The sequence below is a fragment of the Myxocyprinus asiaticus genome, chromosome 30, assembly GCF_019703515.2.
Source record: "Myxocyprinus asiaticus isolate MX2 ecotype Aquarium Trade chromosome 30, UBuf_Myxa_2, whole genome shotgun sequence".
Lineage (NCBI taxonomy): Eukaryota > Metazoa > Chordata > Actinopteri > Cypriniformes > Catostomidae > Myxocyprinus > Myxocyprinus asiaticus.
Window position 1 is genome coordinate 44,342,507 of NC_059373.1, and position 20,157 is coordinate 44,362,663.

The 20,157-nt window shown below is 38.4% G+C and overlaps 1 protein-coding gene across 3 annotated transcripts; it reads right to left on the bottom strand.

Annotated features, from left to right (window-relative positions):
* Positions 1-1,251: 1,251 nt before the first annotated feature.
* On the bottom strand, positions 1,252-12,041 carry ankle1 (ankyrin repeat and LEM domain containing 1). Of its 3 annotated transcripts, none has more exons than XM_051663784.1 (9): positions 11,803-12,041; positions 10,812-10,899; positions 10,413-10,518; positions 10,067-10,187; positions 7,724-9,913; positions 5,542-5,710; positions 5,284-5,446; positions 1,839-1,971; positions 1,252-1,767 (listed from the first exon to the last, which is right to left on the bottom strand). In XM_051663784.1, the coding sequence occupies exons 1-9, from the start codon at positions 11,807-11,809 to the stop codon at positions 1,604-1,606; spliced, it is 3,141 nt and encodes a 1,046-aa protein (XP_051519744.1). In that variant the 5' UTR covers positions 11,810-12,041; the 3' UTR covers positions 1,252-1,603. The 3 variants fall into 3 exon arrangements, with proteins under 3 accessions (XP_051519744.1, XP_051519743.1, XP_051519741.1); XM_051663783.1 differs by having other exon boundaries at positions 5,542-5,704; positions 10,812-10,964; XM_051663781.1 differs by having other exon boundaries at positions 10,812-10,964.
* Between the last annotated feature and the right edge of the window lie 8,116 nt (positions 12,042-20,157).

Below are 20,157 nucleotides of genomic sequence, written 5' to 3' on the forward strand. Positions count from 1 at the left end.
AGCCAAAAATGAAAATTCTCTCATCATTTACACACTCTCATGCCATGCCAGTGTGGTGTTCTGCTGAACACGAAAGAAGATTTTTCTCAGCTCTTTTGGTCCATACAATATAAGTGAATGAGTGTCAAAATTTTTTAAAAATCACACAAGTCAGCATAAAAGTAATCCATAACTCCAGTAGTTAAATCATTGTCTTCAGAAGTGATATGATAGGTGTGGGTGAGAAACGGATCAATAATTAAGTCGTCAATCTGCACTTTAACTTTCACTTGTCATAGTCGTCTTGTGTTATTGGTGATTCACATTATTCATGTATAATGAATTTAGAGTTTATAGCAAAAAAATGACTTAAATATTGATGTTTCTCACCCACATCTATAATATTACTTCTGAAGATATGGATTCAAAGTCTGGAGTCATATGGATTACTTTTATGATGCCTTTATGTGCTTCTTGGAGCGTCAACAATTTGGCACCCATTCACTTGCATTGTATGGACCTACTGAGCTGAAATATTATAAAAATATTCATTGGTGTTCTGCAGAAGAAATAAAGTCATACACATCTGGGATGGCATGAAGGTGAGTAAATGATGAGAGAATTTTCATTTTTGGGTGAACTATTAAGCATTAGGTGACACAGTATATTCTTATAGACTGGAGTAATGACTGCGGAAAATGGGGCTTTGCCATCATGGGTAAAAAAAATGTTTAAATAATATAACAATGTAATATTTCAAACAGTAATAATTTTAAACATTTCTAATGTTTTTAACAGTAGTGCACATATAAAATATAATTTTCATTAAAGTAATTTGTAAATTAATTACTCTTACTCAAGTCAAATTATTTCTCCATACTTCTACTTGTACTCAAGTGAATTAGCAATGCTTATGTAAAGATTTCCAGTATTCATTCCATCACTGAGAGGCGGCTCGGTACAGATGATTGTTGTAAAGATGGCAATTGGGACCACCATGTTCTGTGTGACTGAACAACCCTCTTTTGGGGCCACACTTGGGAAAAGGTGACTTAAACATTGCTCTAGCAAAAGCACAAATAACTCTGCAGTGATAAATACCTTTGCAGTGGAATATTCAACTATGTGCTTTGAGAACGATCCTCATTAGTTGTTTAAAACAATGTTGGTTCAATCCCACCTATTTTAAATACTCCAGGTGTAATGTCCCAAGTTCCTTTCAGCTTCTAAACTGGATTTTAAGTATGATCTAATCTTCAAATAAAGCCAATATTTGAGGTTGTCTTTCACTTTATTTATGCAAATAATTATCTTTCAAGGAATGAACAGACAGCAGTTTATCAGCAGCATTACATTTAACAAGAGCTCATTCAGTTACCACCATCTTTTAGAGTTCTGCTCAACCATACATTTTACAGGAAAATGACCAAAAAGCACTATGTAAAAAAAATAAAAAACAGTTCTATAGCATGACTAAGATCATTTTTAGCAGAAATTTTCTGGTCCTCACTCAATGGTAATTGAGTTGTATTTATATTACAATGGTCAATGTAAATATTTGCTTGACTTTAGTACTGAAGTTTGTGTAATGCCCAGGGTTGGTGGATCTTGGTGTTTCTGGGGTTCATCTGATGTCAGCGGGTCGGAGTTGTCTTTCTCCTTCAGCCAAAAAGATCTGCATCGCCCGGTAAAGCAAGTGAACTCCTAACTCCCGTTTCCTATGGACAGGCCAAGTTGACACCACACCATAGTAGTCTCCTCGCTTCTGGTTTGTGAGCATCTTCAGCCCTATTAAAAGATGTGAAGGCTTTAAGACAGAACTTTATACTGCAAAGAATATTCAAGAATATTCTCCTTACCAATAGCATCCACCATACAGGCCTCACGTGTGTATGCTTCCACAGCAATGACATTCTGGAAACAGTGTAAGGATATGACTCCATGCCCAGCATTCCAGACCTGCAGAATGTGCTGCACTTTTGAGCAGAGCTTCTGCAGAGATGAGACAACCATCTTTTTATTTATAAGCACAAATAAGAAAAGATAAGGTAGTGTGCCGTGTTTGTGAATAATGATTAGTGCACTACAAATTACTACTGAAGTACAGGTTTGTGACCTGCATGCAACTCACAGTGGGACTTCAGCCACATAACCTACCACAGTAAGATGCTATTTGTAAAAGTATGTAGTAAATTAGCCAAAGCCGTCCCACTGGCAGACTCAAAAACAGGGATGCAAGCTCATAAGAGGTGAGAAAGTCATAGCAGGTGTTCCAGAGGTATATTTTCAGTTGATTTGTTGGTTGTGTTTAGAACTGTATGTGTTTAAGCTTAAAGTACCAATTTCAAGTGATTTTAATAAATAAAATGTAGAACATTTTACCAAACAAAATGGGCACATAAGCTTCAAAAAAGGCGACTTTAGCCAAAAGGTGAATAGTTTGTATTCTGCAACAACAACAAAAAACACCACCACCACACATTAGTATTTGTGGTTTACGAGGACTCTCCATACCCATAATGTATTTTATACTGTACAAACTATATATTCTATCCCCTACCCCTCACAGAAACCTTTCTGCATTTTTACATTTTCAAAAAAAACTTAGTTTAGTTGGTTTATGAGGACACTTGGTGTCAAGGCTGGACATAAATACAACTATAGACACAAACTTGTTTACACATTAACTTTTGCACTTTAATTCATTTTCGTAGTACAACCACAAATCGGCACTTTCAACCTCTCAAATCTGGTGCAGCTACTTTAGCAAAAAACCTGTGGCAAAACTCACTTGTGCACTTGTAAATACTGATGCGAGGGAGCAAGACCAGTGTTTGGTGGGGGAGTGGGCAATTAAGTCGTCTGATGCCTAGCCAATGAAATGGGATGTTTTTGTACATGATGACGTCACGCCACAGCGCCAGCCCATGCCTTTTTGTTGGGGCAAAGCAGAACTCATGTTATTGTTCAACTGTGGATCATGTTAACTGGGGATGTGTGCGTGCATGTGAATAATTTCACTTTTCAGCGGATTCGTTCAATGCGTATTGCCAAGGTCCAAAGAAAAGACGTTTTGCACATTACAAAAATTTTTGGTAACATTATTAACCCGCTTTGTTTCACTGATTTCTGTTCCAATGAATTTGACACAGTTTAAGAGCGATTTTAATGGTTTCACAGGGTAACATCTGGTTTCCCATGTTAACGTGGGACATTGGTTTGAATGGGTACTGGCGATTACACTTTTCAGAGCAGAAAATCACAAGTGGAATTATTTTATTTGCAACACTAAAGCATCATAAGCTGATGTGTGTCAATAATATATTTCAATTGCCTTTATTTCTTTATAATGAATAATTACTTGATTAACCTGAAAATCAACAAAGTGACGGATCTAATAGAGCTGGGATGCTGGTCCTGGGTTCAGGTCATGACTGCTATGTTGCTCGGAACTGCACCCAAGACTTTCACCAACTATTGCACTTGTGTATATGGTTGTGTGACAATAAAAGTGATTTGATTGATTTGATTTGAAATCCAGGTCAGACAGGATGCATTTGTAGCTTTGCTGCAGATTTTGATGTATTTTTTTAACATATAATGAAAACAATTTGGTAAAAACACATACACAGACACAAAATGTATAAAATTGTTTTAAATTAATCAATCAAAATTGTAACTGAATCTGACGGCCAGCAATTACAGTATAATCTATTGAATTTTCTGAGAATGCTTGAATTACTGAGAGAAAAAAATATATGAACTAGGTTTTCCATACAACGTTAAGAGGCTTTTTAAAATTGTCAAACCAATTTAAGATTGAAAATCTTAAGATTTTGCCAAACAAACAGAATTAAGTTTCTGAAGAAATTTCTCATGCTTTCTCAGAGTTTATTCTCACCCATTGGTCAATTTGGCATTTGTACTTGCTCTCCACAAAAAAAATGTTGCTGTTCTGAAAGATCATCTTTTGGCAGTGTCATGGGTAGTTATAAACATATGACATTGTCATGCCCATAACCTTAGAAAAGTAAATTATGCTGTTATAACAATGTAAATAAAAATACAGGCATTCACATGGGATTTGAACCCAGGCCTATATGCATGGTTAGCAGACACGCTACCACTAGACCATTTATGTTTTATAAATAAATGTAATTCAAGTGTATAGGGCAATTACTGTGACATTTCAGACTATGATGCTTTAGTGGTGCAAATAAAATAATTCCACTTGACACTCTGACAAGTGTAATCGACAGTACCCATTCAAACCAATGTCACACGTTAAACATAGTTACATGTTACCCTGTGAAACCGTTAAAATCACTCTTAAACTGTGTCAAATTAATTTGAATAGACATCAATAAAACAAAGAGGGTTAATAATTTAACCAACATTTTTTTATAGTGTTAAAACGTCTTTTCTCTGCTCCTTGGCAATTCGCATTGAATGAATCTGCTAAAAAGGCAAGTAAAGTTATTCACATGCACACGCACAACCCCAGTTAACATGATCCACACAGGTGGCATTCATTGTCTAGGCATCAAACAATAAAATGACTTCATTGCCCCCTCCCCCACCAAACACTGGTCTTGCTCTCTCACATCAAGTATTTACAAGTGAGTTTTGCTACAGTTTTTTCGCAAAGGTAATCGCAAAAGTCAAGGCGTGAAGATTTAAAGTTGCAGTGCCAGATTTGAGAGGTTGTAAGTGTGGATTTGTGTTGGAAAATGAATTAAAGTACAAAAGTTAATGTGTAATACAAGTTTGTGTCTATAGTTGTATTTATGTGAATGTAATTTTACACATTTGTGACTACTTGTCTGCAATTGTGAATTCAGAACACAAGTTTTGAATTATTGTCTGTGAGTGCAGATTGCAGAAAATAAAGAAAATTATTTTAAAATTATATAAAACTGACTATTTTACCCAAAATGTGTCATGCTATGTATATTTATGCTCATTAGAGTACCGTTGTTCCTCTTGCATCACATGTATTGAAGTCAAGTTGCAAAACAAGTCTCCAAGCGCTATTTGAATGGTGCGTGGAGTTGCTGCCTATGTAGAGCGTTCGTAATAGCTCATAATAGTCTTATAAGGCTCCATTTTAGTTCAGATACTGCCATAGTAAGCAGCTGCCTATGTATGCAGGGGACTGTGTGGCAGCTCACTTTGTTTTGGAACAGACCCTGTGAACTTTGCACATGCTTTTTAAATGGGATTTTTGCTAGATTTTTCTTTTAATCCATTGTCATGGATCTAAATATCACATAAAAAAAGAATAAATGGGGACGCTTGACTAACCTTTGAGGTCTTATCTCCTTTGAAATATTCCAGTGCTTCATAGAGGTGACTGTATGGTCTAGAGCGCTTGCCCTTTCCAACATAGAACACAGCATTGATGAAGGTCTGAAAACACTCTTTAGGGGTCATGGATTGACTTCGATATGGTAGATTCTTGGTCACGCTATAAAATAGTGGGAACATTTTTGCTTAAGTTTCGTTTAAAACAACTTGGCAATTCTTTAAAATAAATTAAACAAAATGTGATAAAATACATACCGTGGATCAAGCAACAGGTAGTTAAAGCTGGACTTGATGAAACCCTCACGCCATCTCTTATTCTGATCAGGCTGATCAAACTGCTCACACAAAGCAAACTCATCTGCTTGACAGTCTGGAAGTAGAAATCTGTGAAGAGCCTTTTCAAGCTCTGGGCTGTAACCTGTAGCTGAGGAAGAAATAACTTTGTTTTCTTTAAAAATAAATAATGATATTTATATGCTAAAATTGATATATTTTACTCTATATGCCATAGGAATTCAACGTGAGATGTAAAAAAGGACACATTCAGGCAGCAACTTTACTTTCTTGTCTCCATCATTAAGATGAATAAAATATAATGCTTGACTGAGGTTTTGGTATAAACAGTTAACTTTCGCATTGTCAGAATGATATTGCTCTGCAAAATAAAGGTTCTTAATCCGCATGTATGGTTCCATGAAGAACCTTTAACATCAATGGAAACTTCCAATTGCACAATCGGTTCTTTCTAGTGGAAAAATAAGCAAAAACAATTAATAATAATAATAATAATTAAATCCTTCAGTCAAAATAGTCTCTACAAAACTGCATTGGGGGCCCAGAGACACCCAAAGCAGTGGGGTCTGAGGGATCTTCTACCAAAATCTTAAAATATTTAATAGAGTTTATCAATCAAGTGCAGTTGGATATGAATGTTAAACGATCATCTGTTCATTTTGAAGCTAACTGACAGCAGTCCAGTATTTGTTTGAATATTTTTACATTCAGATTATATATATTTTTATATTTCTTTACATTCAAATACCCAAGTATGGGGCATAGATGCTCTTATGACTGAGTAATGATACTATATGGGGATTAAGGGGCATCCCCTGAGAGAACATTTAGAAAATGTAAAAAGTCTGAATGGACCGTTTTTATATTTTCATTAAAGTGAGAAAGACTAGGCTACCAAACTAGTAATTGTATTGTCCTTCCTTGTCACTCATGCCAGAGGTAATGACATCTGATTAATTTTCACAAAATTAGAACAGTAATCTATTTTGTTTATTATTATTATTATTATTATTATTAGAGGCTCGTAACATTATGATTAATAAAGCTACATTTAGAAGGAAAAAACTTTATGGACTTAAAGCGCTCTGAAACCATGTTAACTTATCCGGCGCCTCATGTGTACTCACATGCGGGGAAAAGTGGCATGCGGAGCAGGACAGGGCATACATGAAGCATGTTCAGTGCTAGAGAAAAATAATCAAGAATACAGCACAGAAAGATCAGAGCCGGTGTATACAGCACTGCTGTTTTGTCGTGCTGCTCACTAGAGATGATGAGAGGTCGCAACTGTCGTCATGAAGACTTGCAATCCGGATGGAATCAATCCAGGGTCGGGACTCAGACCTCAGTGTCCGGTGTAGCCTAATCTAGCAAGGCAGCAACTTAATTCAGTCTGAGAAAGATGAACTGCTTGCGTTTTTAGTGACACACACCTGATCATCTAGATGTATAACATATCTAAATATCGAAAATTACTCAAAAGCTTTTCATCGATATCGTGGATTAATTTTTTTTCCGCGATAGAGATTGTTTTATCGCCCAGCCTAGTAAAAGCCTTTTCTTTTTAAAAGAGAATAATGTCCATGAAAGGAAAACGATCTTTAAAAGATTTTTACAATCAGATCTGTTAGAACAAGAGTTAGAAATACACTCCTTTGCATATTTATTTCTTAATTCATTTGATTTATCTTTCATAATAACACTGTACGTTTTAAAATCTACAACAAAAAAGCACAATAGTGTTATTTATACAGCGATGTTGCTGATTAATAATAACGCGTAAACGTGTCCCAGGTAATTGAGTCATCGTTGTCCCAATGCTCAGTGAATCAACACTCTTGCCAGTGCCTGAATTCGTGTTCACAATATACTGATTCACACATAAGGATGAGACACATCCTATAAAAAGGTTCTTCAAAAATTGTTCTTCTATGGCATTGCTGTGAAAACCCTTGTTTTTGGAACCTTTATTTTTAAGAGTACAAAATTATAAGCATACTGCCTAATTATCACAACCTTTGAGGGCAAATTTCAATAACCATACATTCAGGCATGTCAAAGGCCACAAAATAAAGACTGATGAGCTAGATAAAGTGTACCTTGGCTAAATGCTATTCTTTGCACTTAATTTCATTGTACATACCAGTGAAATTAGTGGGGCTCAGATGGACTGATTTCTGGGTGCGAGGTGTATTCTGAAGGGATCTCTTCAGTTTCTGTACATACAATGGCCGGGTTTGGCTGTTTATGGGTCCTGGATCCTCTCCCAGTTCAATTAACTTATTTCTGAGTTCCCTGTCAGTTAAACCACTGATTCCAACATCCACCTCCTTTTCAGGCCGACAGCTTTCTTTGCTATAATCTGGACTTGCAGTCCCGAGCTGAACTGAGCGCCAATCATAAAGAACCGTCTCTTCAGAGGTATTGGTGCTCATGCTAGAGCTGAGAGAGGTGTTAGCTGTTGGTGGAACATGGGTCTCAATGAGTTTATGGCCCTCTTCAGTGTCAGTATACAGGTATTCCACAGGTGCATCCATATCAGCGATTAAAGGTTGTCCACCTGGTAAGCAAGAAAGGTTTGCTAGCGTCTGCTGCCGTGAGTGGCACGACAGTCGACTCATGCTATATCTAGGCGTGCATCCAGTGCGCCCTGGATTCCCATGTGGATTCTGTGCTCTGGGAGATTCGTAACTCAAACTTGAAGCAAATTCTGAGCTTGCCTGAAATGACAATGACTCCTGTTGAGAATCAAATCCATGTTTAACCCAGGACTCTTTGTCTCCTACAGCAATTGAGTTTATCCTTGGCATTTCTGTTGAGCTTTCCTTTACTTCTTGCATATCAAAAGTCAAAAGTTCATCAAGCTTATCCTCTTTGAGACAAAAAGGAGAGGCAACCTTATTACAAGTTTCAAAGGTTTCCAGCTGTAATTCAACATTACTTCCAGAAATTAAGACTGTGTCAGCCATGCTCTCTAATAACAGTTGTGTGTCAGCTTGGCTTTGACCATCTGAGCTTGTAGATAACTTGAGAGTGCTCATCTGAGAGTCAAGATTTTCCAATTTACTTCCTCCACTGATACTGTCTTCATCAAGACTGTACTTTGATACACCGTACGGTGACTTACTCATATTGCGCCGTGAACGTGTAGCGGTGGGTAGGGTCTGTTCAAAAAGAGAAGAACAGGACTGAAAGGAAGCTGAATTTTGGCTCATTCTCTCTGAGCAACGACTAAGTCTTGAGCGTGTTCTCCCAGTCACGAATGGACTTGGAATAAAATCAATTTCAGTATTCATCATTTCTACATTACCGATATCTCTGGCTATTTTGGATAAACATGATTCTGTACTATGACACCTGTTTGCTTCTGAAACCTGTTTTTTCCCATCTCTAACGGAGTTAAGGCCTTCATTTCTAGCACTGGAGGCACACAGTCTAATGTTCAAATCTGGTTTATGAGCAGAGGGTTCGGTCAAAGGTGGATGTCCATTGTTTTCATTATTGGACAACCTTCCACTTCCCAATGAACCTTCAGTTGGACTTCTGTAGGGGTCACTGCTACAGCTACTATACTCACTAGATCCACTACTGACTGGGGGTTGAATAGTGCTCTTAAACACATCATCATTATCATCATCACTATTAGTCTTATCAAATGGTTCTGGCCCAACAACAGTCTTTTCAAACTCATTCTCCAGTGTATCAACTTCTTTGGAAAACACAAACACATCGTCATCGTCAGTGACATCAATTCCCTGATTTTGTAACACAGTAGCCATGCGTTTAGTGTCCATGAAATCAGGATATTGAGAAAGATCTAATGTAATATCACTAGACTGATCAAGAAAGAGCTGCAGATGATGATCTGGGCTGGTGCTTGGGAAATATTCATTAATTCCTTTGAAGGTGACACTTTTTCTATTGTCAGGTTGAGATTGAACAGGGTGCTGTATATGTGGCAGCCAGCTATTCTTAAATTGCAATACATCAGGTTCACAATCTACAGCTTGATGTTGAAGTCCTGGATTGTTTTTATTGTCCAAGACAGAGAGAGATGTACTAGACAGTATGGGTAATTCCTTACAGATCTCATCTTTACTCCAAACATGAGAATCATGTGACTCAAGATCTGGCACGTCTGACAGCCAGAAGGCCTGACTTTCTCTGGTCAAAGGTCTTCCACTGACTCTACACATATTGGAAAAAGAGGATAACCGTGTGCTGCTCAGTGGTCCCACTCCAGGGTGATCAAGAATTAAGATGCTTTCTGAACCAGGACTGGAAGTATCTAGACTGAATGTGCTGTCGCTCATGGACTGGCCAGACAGGATTGCTACAAACAAAAGAAGATGGATTTTCATGATTTATTCTGCCCGACAGGAGAGAAATAACACTGATGCTGATAGCACAAACTATTTCTGGAAGATCTAAAGACCAGCTTCACCCAAATGACTGTTATCAACATTCTAATAGTCTAGAATCTTACAATATTGGAATTTGGGCACATCGTGTTCCTCCTCTGATGTGTGGGATTCATACTCTTGAAGAAGACTGGCACATTTACTGTTCTCTTCCTGTTTGGCCAAATCAGATGGTTTATTTCCATCCTAAAAACAAAGCAGTACAGTAGTTTAAACACAAATGAACAAAATCTCTGGGAAAAACAAAAACAGCAGCACATAGCTCTTAAGTTATCCACTGCACAAAAGTGCAGTCTAACTTAAACTTGATTCAAAATAAAGATAAAGTATGTAGTAAATGTCAAGATTGATGCAGGAATGCTATATGTTATGAGGTTAATACTGGAGGCAATAATGCACTGAATGTTGTACTTGATCTTTGAGGTTTGGGTTTCCACCGTTGCGCAAAAGTAATCGCAGATTCTGATAACAACCCCAAGATGCAGCGATATGTAATGGAGTAAGGTCTTCACTAGTCCTAAAAAGAGAGAAAACAGCTTTGAACAGATAATGGTCACAGTATTGTATTAAGCTCTTAAAATCCTTGTAGAGATGAAACTGTTGATACTGGAGAATTCAAACACACCGTTTATGTCAAAGTTTGCATGTCAGTCTTTCTAATAATAATAATTTACGTTTCAGTTCCAGTAAGATAAACTGAAAAATGGTGCTTCACAAGAAAACTGCAGACTATGCAACAAATTCAACATATGAGTGTGGCAGTGAACACATTGTGTACAAGTTGTCTAATGTAAGTATGTTGTAACTAACCTGAGGTTCGGGTCAGCTCCGTGCTGTAGAATGAGTTTAAGGCACCGCAGTCCTCTCTCAGATTCTTTACCTGCAGCTAAATGAACCGCTGCCACACCATCCCGGATGATTACATTCGGATTCGCACCCTTAGACAGCAGAGACTCTGCACACCTTTATACACAACATTTTTATACTCATATATCCACATATATAGTGAAGACCAGGGCTAGTTGTCACACGTTTTTACTCCAGTGAATATTTTTCAGGGTAGGTTTATTTTTAAAAGTCATTCTACATTAAAGTCGATAAAAATTGTGGTCACACTACATTGAGTAAGTTGACACAATGGGAATCTGCTGTTTATTGACACTGATTTGAGAATACTCTGTTTGATATATGAAATACTATCTAAAGTAATGTAAAAAGGCATCTTCCACAACATATCGCTATTGAAATTATATTAGCTTGTAGACTGAAATGGGGTTTCAGCTATATTTAAGCAATTCAATTACAAAACGGCAAAAGGCATAGGTCAGGTGACAGAAAAATACAATTGTTTTGGTCAACAGAAACTCTCTCTCTCTCTCTCTCTCTCTCTCTCTCTCTCTCTATATATATAAACGGTATAAATTACATTGTGGGAAGCTCGAAGCTCTAATTGAGTTGACAGCCTGAAATGACACTTGGGCAAAGCTGAGCAATTTTAAATAAATCAAATTTTAAACATTTGTTTAAATTATAATTTTGCCAGGAATAATTTTGGAGTGTAATGAAAACAAACATTTGTTGAAGTCCTTTGACTCAAAACAGAGATAACTGAGATATAGCCCTTTTGACTTTCCTGTGTGACAACTAGCCCCGGTGATCCCTACGTTAAAAAATCATATTATACTTTTTTATATTTTTAATTCTTGCATATCTTGCCGTAAAAATTCACAAGCATGTGTTGTAAACAACACAGTTGTTTCTGATTCTTCCGATGAATTTTGAGTTTTAAGGCAGTCATTACCTGGCATCAGCTTCACTGACTGCTTCGATTAGTAACGTGTCCAACTGCGCAGTGCTGCCTCTCAGAGTCATTCTTTCTGCGGTTTCAACTGCTAGCACAGCATGTTTCTCCTACATGGGGATTTAGCAGCAAGGTTTGGCTTAAAAAGTTCTGTGTTATGTTGAAGTCCCATCCTGAAACACCGCTGCTTGCCGTCAACAACAATGAAATTTCCCTCCATTCGCCGTTTTCCGCTTCTATCGAACGGCACACCGCCATCTGCTGTCGCGGGGCCGTCAACGACTTCAAATTGTGTGTGTGCGTGTACGTGTGTACGTGTGTGTGTACGTGTGTTTGTACGTATGTGTGCGTGCGTGTGTGTGTGCGCGCGTATGTGTGTGTGTACGTTACAGTGCGTATGTGTGTGTATGTGTGTGTATATACACTACCGTTCAAAAGTTTGGGGTCACTTGCCTGAAATGTTTTTCATGATCTTAAAAACCTTTTGATCTGAAGGCCTGTGCTTAAATGTTTGAAATTAGTTTTGTAGACAAAAATATAATCATGCCACCATATTAATTTATTTAATTACAAAACTTTAACATTTTATTAAAAAATAAAAATAAAATAATTGTTTTTGAAATGGATGACTTGGACCGAATTAAGAAAAGCAGCCACTAAATGCCCAGCATATATATAGATGGGAACTCCTTCAGTACTGTGTAAAAATCATCCCAGAGTGATACCTCAAGAAGCTGGTTGAGAAAATGTCGAGTACATTTCTGCAAAATCTAGGCAAAGTGTCAAAGTGGCCGGAGAAGATTTTTTTTTTAATTGCTGTGTGAAATCTTATTGATAAAGGATGATTAGCCTTAAATAATCATACATATATTTTATATCATTTGAAAGCCCTTAGTTATTCTCTTCAATATGTTATATACAGTTCAGGTGTGTGATGTTATATGAATATGAATATAATATGAATTTGGATATGAATATCATATTCTGGCACAGAATGGAATTTTCGGAATTTTGGGCTCAGGCTTTAAAGGGTTAACTGAAGCTCCTGACCCGTATCTGCGTGATTTTATGCACTGCACTACTGCCACACGATTGGCTGATTAGATAATCGCATGGATGATTGTTGGTGCCAGATGGGCTAGTTTGAGTATTTCTGTAACTCCTTTTCTCCTGGGATTTTCACACACAACAGTCTCTAGAATTTACTCAGAATGGTGCCAAAAACAAACAACAAAAAAAAAAATATCCAGTGAGGGGCTGTTCTGTGGATGGAAATGCCTGTTTTTAAATTATTTTTTTTCTCCCCAATTTGGGGTGCCCAGTTCCCAATGTGCTCTAGGTCCTCATGGTGGTGTAGTGACTTGCCACAATCCGGGTGGTGGAGGACAAATCTCAGTTGCCTCTGTGTCTGAGGCTGTCAATTTGTGCATCTTATCATGTGGCTTGTTGAGCATGTGGAAGATTCATGCTATTGTCTGTGGCATCCATGCACAAGTCACCATGTGCCCCAATGAGAGTGAGAACCACATATTATAGGGACCAAGAGGAAGTTACCCCATGTGACTCTAACCTCCCTAGCAACCAGGCCAATTTGGTTGCTTAGGAGACCCGGCTGGAGTCACTCAGCACACCCTGGATTCGAACTCACAACTCCAGGGGTGGTAGTCAGCGTCTTTACTCACTGAGCTACCCAGGCCCCCCGGAAATGCCTTTTTGATGAGAGTGGTAAACAGAGAATGGTCAGACTGGTTTGAACTGACAAAGTCTACGGTAACTCAGATAACTCTGTACAATTGTGGTAAGAAGAATAGCATCTCAGAATGCTATTCTGAGATGTGGGTTAGCACGGTTTTGCTGGCACGAGGGGGACCTACACAATATTAGGCAGGTGTTTTTTTTTTTTTTGTTATTAACAATTTTTATTGATTCCATTCATAAGACAAACAAACACAACATAAAATATGGAATCAATTATATACATTAAACCCCTCCCCCCGAACATTCCCCAACCCCCCATCCGACGCAAACATGCACTACAATGGTCACCAACAATTACAACATAAAAATAAAAAAACGTAAAAAATGCACATACACGGTCACGTGAAGCCATGCGAGGGTCAGATGTGTAAACGACGAGCTCTGCGCACTTTGTTAGTTTTTAATTATTTTATGTCATAAACCGGTGAGATTCGATACACTCTGCTAAATATCTGTTCTTTGAAGTCAACATGGCAAAGAATTCAAAATTCTCGGGCTCTGGAGATATTAAAAGACACTTAAGTGCTCAAGCTGATACCTCAGACAGGCCCACAGACCAGGGACTCGGTTTGGACGGTGCGGTGGAAGAAATTCAGCGGCAACTGGCAAGCATGTCTGTGATGCTGACGAAAGTTGTTGCTGACTAACAGGATCTTGCTGTAATAGGTCGATCGATTACGGCAATGGAAACGAAACTCTCTGAGTTGGTTACAAGAATCTGGGATGTTGAGAAACGTATCGATTATCTGGAGTCATCGGAGAGGGAATTAGCTTTTGCTTTACGCAGATGATATTTTATTATTCGTCTCCGACACCACTAGATCTATGCCTTGCCACCACAGAATTATTAATTCCTTTTCTAAGTTTCTAAGAGTCAATTGGTCTAAATCCGAAGCTTTGGCTCTGACAGTGACTCGCCTCTGATCTTTAATATCGGGGATAGACATTAAAAATGTTGGGTCCTAGCTGGAGTTATGATCGGCAGACGAATCATCCTCAGGGGATGGAAGTCGGCTGGGGCACCCTCGTGTCGGGAGTGGTGTGGGGAGATGGGCGGGGGTGGTGGCATTTGAGGAGGTGATTTATAGAAGGCTGGGAAAATGGGATTTGTTTGACAGGAAGTTGGGTGGATATTTGGCTTTTTTGGAGGGTTCTCGGGGAGGGGCAGTGGAGAGGGATTTGTAGTTTATATGTGTATGTGCATTCTTTTTTTTTGTGATTAAATTTTTTTATTGATTCATATATTAAACAAATAAAAGCAAAACATATACAAACAGAATCAATACTTAACTCCCTCTATTACCTCTCCCAAAGCAGCTTTGGGGAGGGTGCTACTACTCCCAAAAACAATACCTGTAAATACCTATAAAACTGAGATCTGGGAATCCCAAAATGATGAACCAAATTCTAAAAAGATCTCAACACTCCAGTCTCATATAGGTCACCGAGTTTAGTAATCCCCCTCACAATCCACTCTGACCAAAAGAAGGGGGACTTATTAATACGTAATTTAGGGTTCAGCCATATGCTTGAGGCAACATTTAAATAAATGTCCGAATTAAACACTCTGGACACTTTTGTCCAAACCACATGCAAATGCAAAATAACAGGGTGTGACTTAACTTCTCCGGTTAGTTTGATAGAAAGGTTTTGCAATGGCGAAATAAGGGCAAGAACTTCCTGTTCAATACCAAACCAGGGAGGGGCTCTCTCAGGTGCAAGTGACCAATGAGCCAGATGTCTGAGGCCAAATGCATAATAATAAAACAAAATCTTTGGTAGGCCTAGCCCACCTTTGTCAATCTGCCTATGTAACTTGTTGAAATGTAATCTGGGACGTTTATCATTCCAAATAAAGGACTTCGCTGTGCTATCAAATAGCTTGAAATAAGAGAGGGGGAAATCTACAGGGAGAGATTGTAGCAGGTAGTTGAATTTTGGAATACAATTAATTTTAATTAACCTTCCCAATCATAGATAAATGTAAAGAAGCCCACCTACTCACATCACTCGAAAACCTTTTTATTAAAGGGTCAAAATTACTAACTAAATCACACAAAATAGCCGGGAATAAAATGCCCAAATACTTAATGCCCTGTTTGGGCCACTGGAAGGTGCCTGGCTGAAAATCCGTTAATGGGCAGAATGCTGTCAGAGCCAAAGCTTTGGATTTAGACCAGTTGACTCTGTAACCTGAGAATTTAGAGAAGGAACTAATAATTCTGTGGAGACAAGGCATAGATCTAATGGGGTCAGAGATGAATAATAAAATATAATTTGCGTTAAACAAAAGCTTATGCACCACACCTATCGCCATCACCCCTGGAAAATCATCCTCCTTTCTTATCGCGGCTGCTAATGGTTCCAGTGCAAGACAGAACAACAATGGGGAAAGAGGGCAACCCTGCTGGGTGCCCCTATCCAGAGTAAAAATAATCTGAAATTAATCCATTTGTTTTTACCGCCGCTACCAAGTGCCTATAAAGTAACTCAGTCCATTCAAAACGCCTTTTTGGCATCAAGTGAGATGGCAGCGTCCGGAGTCTGATCATTCACCACTGACCACATGATATTGATGAAATGCCTAATGTTATCAGAAGAGCTATGGCCCCGAATAAACCCCACCTGATCTATATGTATAAGAAATGTCACAACTTTACTTAATCGGTTAGCCAGAATTTTGGACAAGATTTTAACATCTAGCTGGATCAGGGAAATTGGACGGTAACTCTAACACTCACATGGATCTTTGTCCTTTTTAAGAATCAGACTGATCCGGGCTTGTGTCATGGTTGGTGGAAGCTTTCCATTCTTTAATGATTCCGTATAATCTTCTAACAAAAGTGGAGCCAGTTCTGTAGCATAAGATCTAAAAAATTCAGCGGCAAAACTGTCTGGCCCCAGAGCCTTAATTACCTCACCAAGCTCCTCCAAGGTTATCTCAGAATCAAGAGAATTTCTTTGCTCAGTCATCAGTTTAGGGAGATCTAATGGTTCCATAAAGTTTCTAAAATATTCATCAATAGACGAAGACGTGGAACTATAAAGATCGAGATAGAATTCTTTAAAAGCATTATTAATATCAATGGCCGAGGTAAATATTTCACCATCAGCAGATTTCACTGAGGAAATGGTAGAAAAAGATTCTCTCTGCTTTATATATCTAGACAAAAGCTTCCCTGCTTTGTCCCACAACTCAAAATATGACTGTTTTGCCCTAAATAACCAAAACTCCACCTTCCGCGACAAAATAGTATTATATCTGTATTTCGATCAGGTCAATTCTCTGAGGCCTTCAGATGACATTCGGCGCTTCAGTTCTGTATTGGTACTTATAATATTCTCTTCCAATTAGGCATACTGTATGACCCGACCCCTAACAACTGCCTTTAGTGCCTCCCAAGCCATGCCCACAGAGGATACTGAGGACCAGTTGGTCTCCATGTAAACATTGATTTCAGCCTTTAATATTTGTTGGAAATCAGGATTTTGCAAAAGGGATACTTTAAAGCACCAACTACACTACCGGTCAAAAGTTTTGAAACACTTATTATTGATTACTCTTTATTATAATTTTTTTTCTTCACATTTTAGAATAATAGTAAAGTCATCAAAACTATGGAATAACATAAATGGAACTATGGGAATTGTGTTGTGACTAAACAAAATCCAAAATAAATCAAAACTGTGTTATATTATAGCATCTTCAAAGTAGTCACCCTTTGCCTAGAATTTGCAGACATGTATTCTTGACATTTTCTCAACCAACTTCTTGAGGTATCACCCTGGGATGCTTTTTAAACAGTATTGAAGTGTTCCCATCTATGTTGGGCACTTATATGCTGCTTTTCTTTATTATTTGGTCTAAGTCATCAATTTTAAAAACTTTTTTTTATTTGTATTAAATTATTACATTTAAAACATTTAAGCATACACCTTCAGATCAAAAGATTTTTAAGATCATGAGAAACATTTCAGTCAAGTGTTTCAAAACTTTTGACCGGTAGTGTATATGATTTATTTTTCTCCATATGTGGCAACACCTCTAAACTCACCAGGGCATGATCTGAGACTAAGATGTTTCCAGTTGAGCAATCCACAACAGATGAAATAAGGGACTTAGATATATATAAAAAGTCTATTCTAGAATAAATCTTATGGACTGATGAAAAAATAAATGTATAGTCTCTACCAGATGGGTTCAAAAGTTTCCAAATATCTGTAAGACCAAGATTTTTACACATCCTGTGAAGCATCAATGTTGCTCTAGGGGGCTTACACACTTTTGCTTCACTATGATCAAGCACTGAGTCCATCAATAGATTAAAGTCTCCTCCCAATATTGTATCATGAGGGGTACCAACATCCCTTCAAGATATATAAAAAAACCCTGATCATCAGCTTTAGGTGCGTAAATATTAGCCAAAATCAAACTTTGCCCCTGAATTTCTGCAAAAACAATGACTCTTCCTATTTTATCTTTAATCTTTTTGAGACATTTGAATTGTAGATGCTTACTTATCAGTGTAATGACTCCCCTGCTCTTACTTGAGCGAGCACCAAAGAAAACATGTCCACCCCACATCTTCCCAAATTTTTCAGCTTCCTGGAGGGAAAGATGCGTTTCTTGAAGAAACAATATATCGTATTTCTTATGTTTAAGAAGAAATTTCTTTTTTTTATGGGGTGCCCCAACCCATTCACATCCATGTGGAGAGAGACAATCCACTCATACTAACATTTGACATTTTGACATGTTAGAAAAAATGTATTATGTTTAAAAAATAAAATTATAAAGACCACATTCCACATTAGTGCAACAATCAAACCCCAAACTTCCCCCCGAACCAAACAAACAGAAAAAAGAAAAACATGCGCATTAACCCCGCGCACGACAGCACCAACCGGCGTCCATCCTTCTAAACTCAAACAGTCCATGTACGCCTATGGGAACCCCCGTGACAACTTTGCCATTGGATTGCTCAAGTCCGGTGTTTCTATACAAATTTTGTAAAACAGAATTACACAACAGAAGATAATTATAAAACAAACTCCAGCCAATAAGCAGAATAAACACAAAGAACATTCATCCACATAACTGTCCCGAAGGTGTGTTCCTCCACAAAACAAACTCCAGCCGCTAACGGAACTAGCACTCAAAAAAATAAAAAATAAGCCTTTCAGTTTCCTCGGACAGTCAATCGAATGTTCAGTGAGCTGGCCCATTCAACTGCTACATGAGTGCAACAAATGACCCAATCACTCCAATGTCCTGCAAGAAATATTCCACAAAACAAACTCCAACCAATAGGAGGCATAAGCACAATGAACATGCAGATTCATCCACAAAACTGTCCCGAAGGAGTGCTGCTACACAAAACAAACTCCAGCTGCTTGGCAGAATTAGCACAAAAATAAATAAAAAAGCCGCTCAGTTTCCTCGGACGGTCAAGTGAATATTCAGTGAGTCGGTCCACTTGGCTGCAACGTGAGAACCACAAAATAACTTATTCCATTGACTTTATTAAGGACATTGCTTGCTGGGGACATGTAAATACTTTACAGCCATCCTTAGTATCTATTCTCAATTTGGCCGGGAACATCAATGCAAAAGCGAGCTTCCGTTGATGTAAGAGATTCTTGCATTCCTTGAATCAATCACGTTTCTCTCTTGTCAGATTCGCAGAGTCTGGGAACAAGAAAATGCTGTGGTTCTTCCAAGAAAGCCTTTCTTTATCTTCGTCTCGTGTAACACGAGATCTTTATCAGATGATCTCAGAAATTTGGCCAGAATTGATCGGGCCTGTCTCAGAACCTCGTGAGCTCGCTCGATTTCCAGCTTATGGCCTGTTATGTCGAGCAGGCTCGGAAAGAGCCCATCCAGGAATTTCACCATATCCCGACCTTCTTCGTCCTCAGGAATTCCAACAATTCGAAAGTTTTTCCGCCGGTTACGATTCTCCAAATCCTCCAACTTCTCCCAGACATGCTCCAAATCCACCCTGTTCGCTAGTGGATTAGCAGCTAATTCCCTCTCCGATGACTCCAGATAATCGATCTGTTTCTCAACATCCCCCACTCTTGTAACCACCTCAGTAAATTCCGTCTCCATGGCTATGATCGATCGACGTGCTACAGCACGATCCTCCAAGTCAGCAATGACCTTTGTCAGCATTGCCAACATGTTCAACAATTCTCGCCGAATTTCCTTCACTTTTCCGGCCAAATGGGCTCCCTGGCTTGCGGCCTGCTGCTCAGGGGTATCAGCTTGAGCACGTAAGTATCTTTTAATGTCTTCAGAGCCCGAGGATTTTGAATTCTTTGACATGTTGTCTTCCTAGAACAGTCAAAGACCAGGGTGTATCAAATATCACCGGTTTATGACATAAAAAGTATTAAAACTAGCAAAGATCACAGAGCTCGCCGTTCACACATCCGAACCTCACATAGTGTCACGTGACTTTCAAGCCAGGTGGTTTTCATGCTGTGGCTGATCAGTGTAGTGTTTTGGGAGAAAATAAAATCAGTGGAGCCTTTTAACCATTGTACCCTGCAACTCATCTGCGGACTACTTTAATTGAATAAAACACTTGAATA

Bases quoted from the DNA above. Each gene is read 5' to 3' on its own strand.
- ankle1 (XM_051663781.1), bottom strand. From the start codon at position 11,873: ATGACTCTGAGAGGCAGCACTGCGCAGTTGGACACGTTACTAATCGAA. The intron at 5,711-7,723 runs GTATGTACAATG...TTTCTTCCTCAG, and splicing joins GAGCCCCACTAATTTCACTG to CTACAGGTTACAGCCCAGAG. The intron at 1,972-5,283 runs GTTAGTCAAGCG...TCATCTCTGCAG, and splicing joins AAGGAGATAAGACCTCAAAG to AAGCTCTGCTCAAAAGTGCA.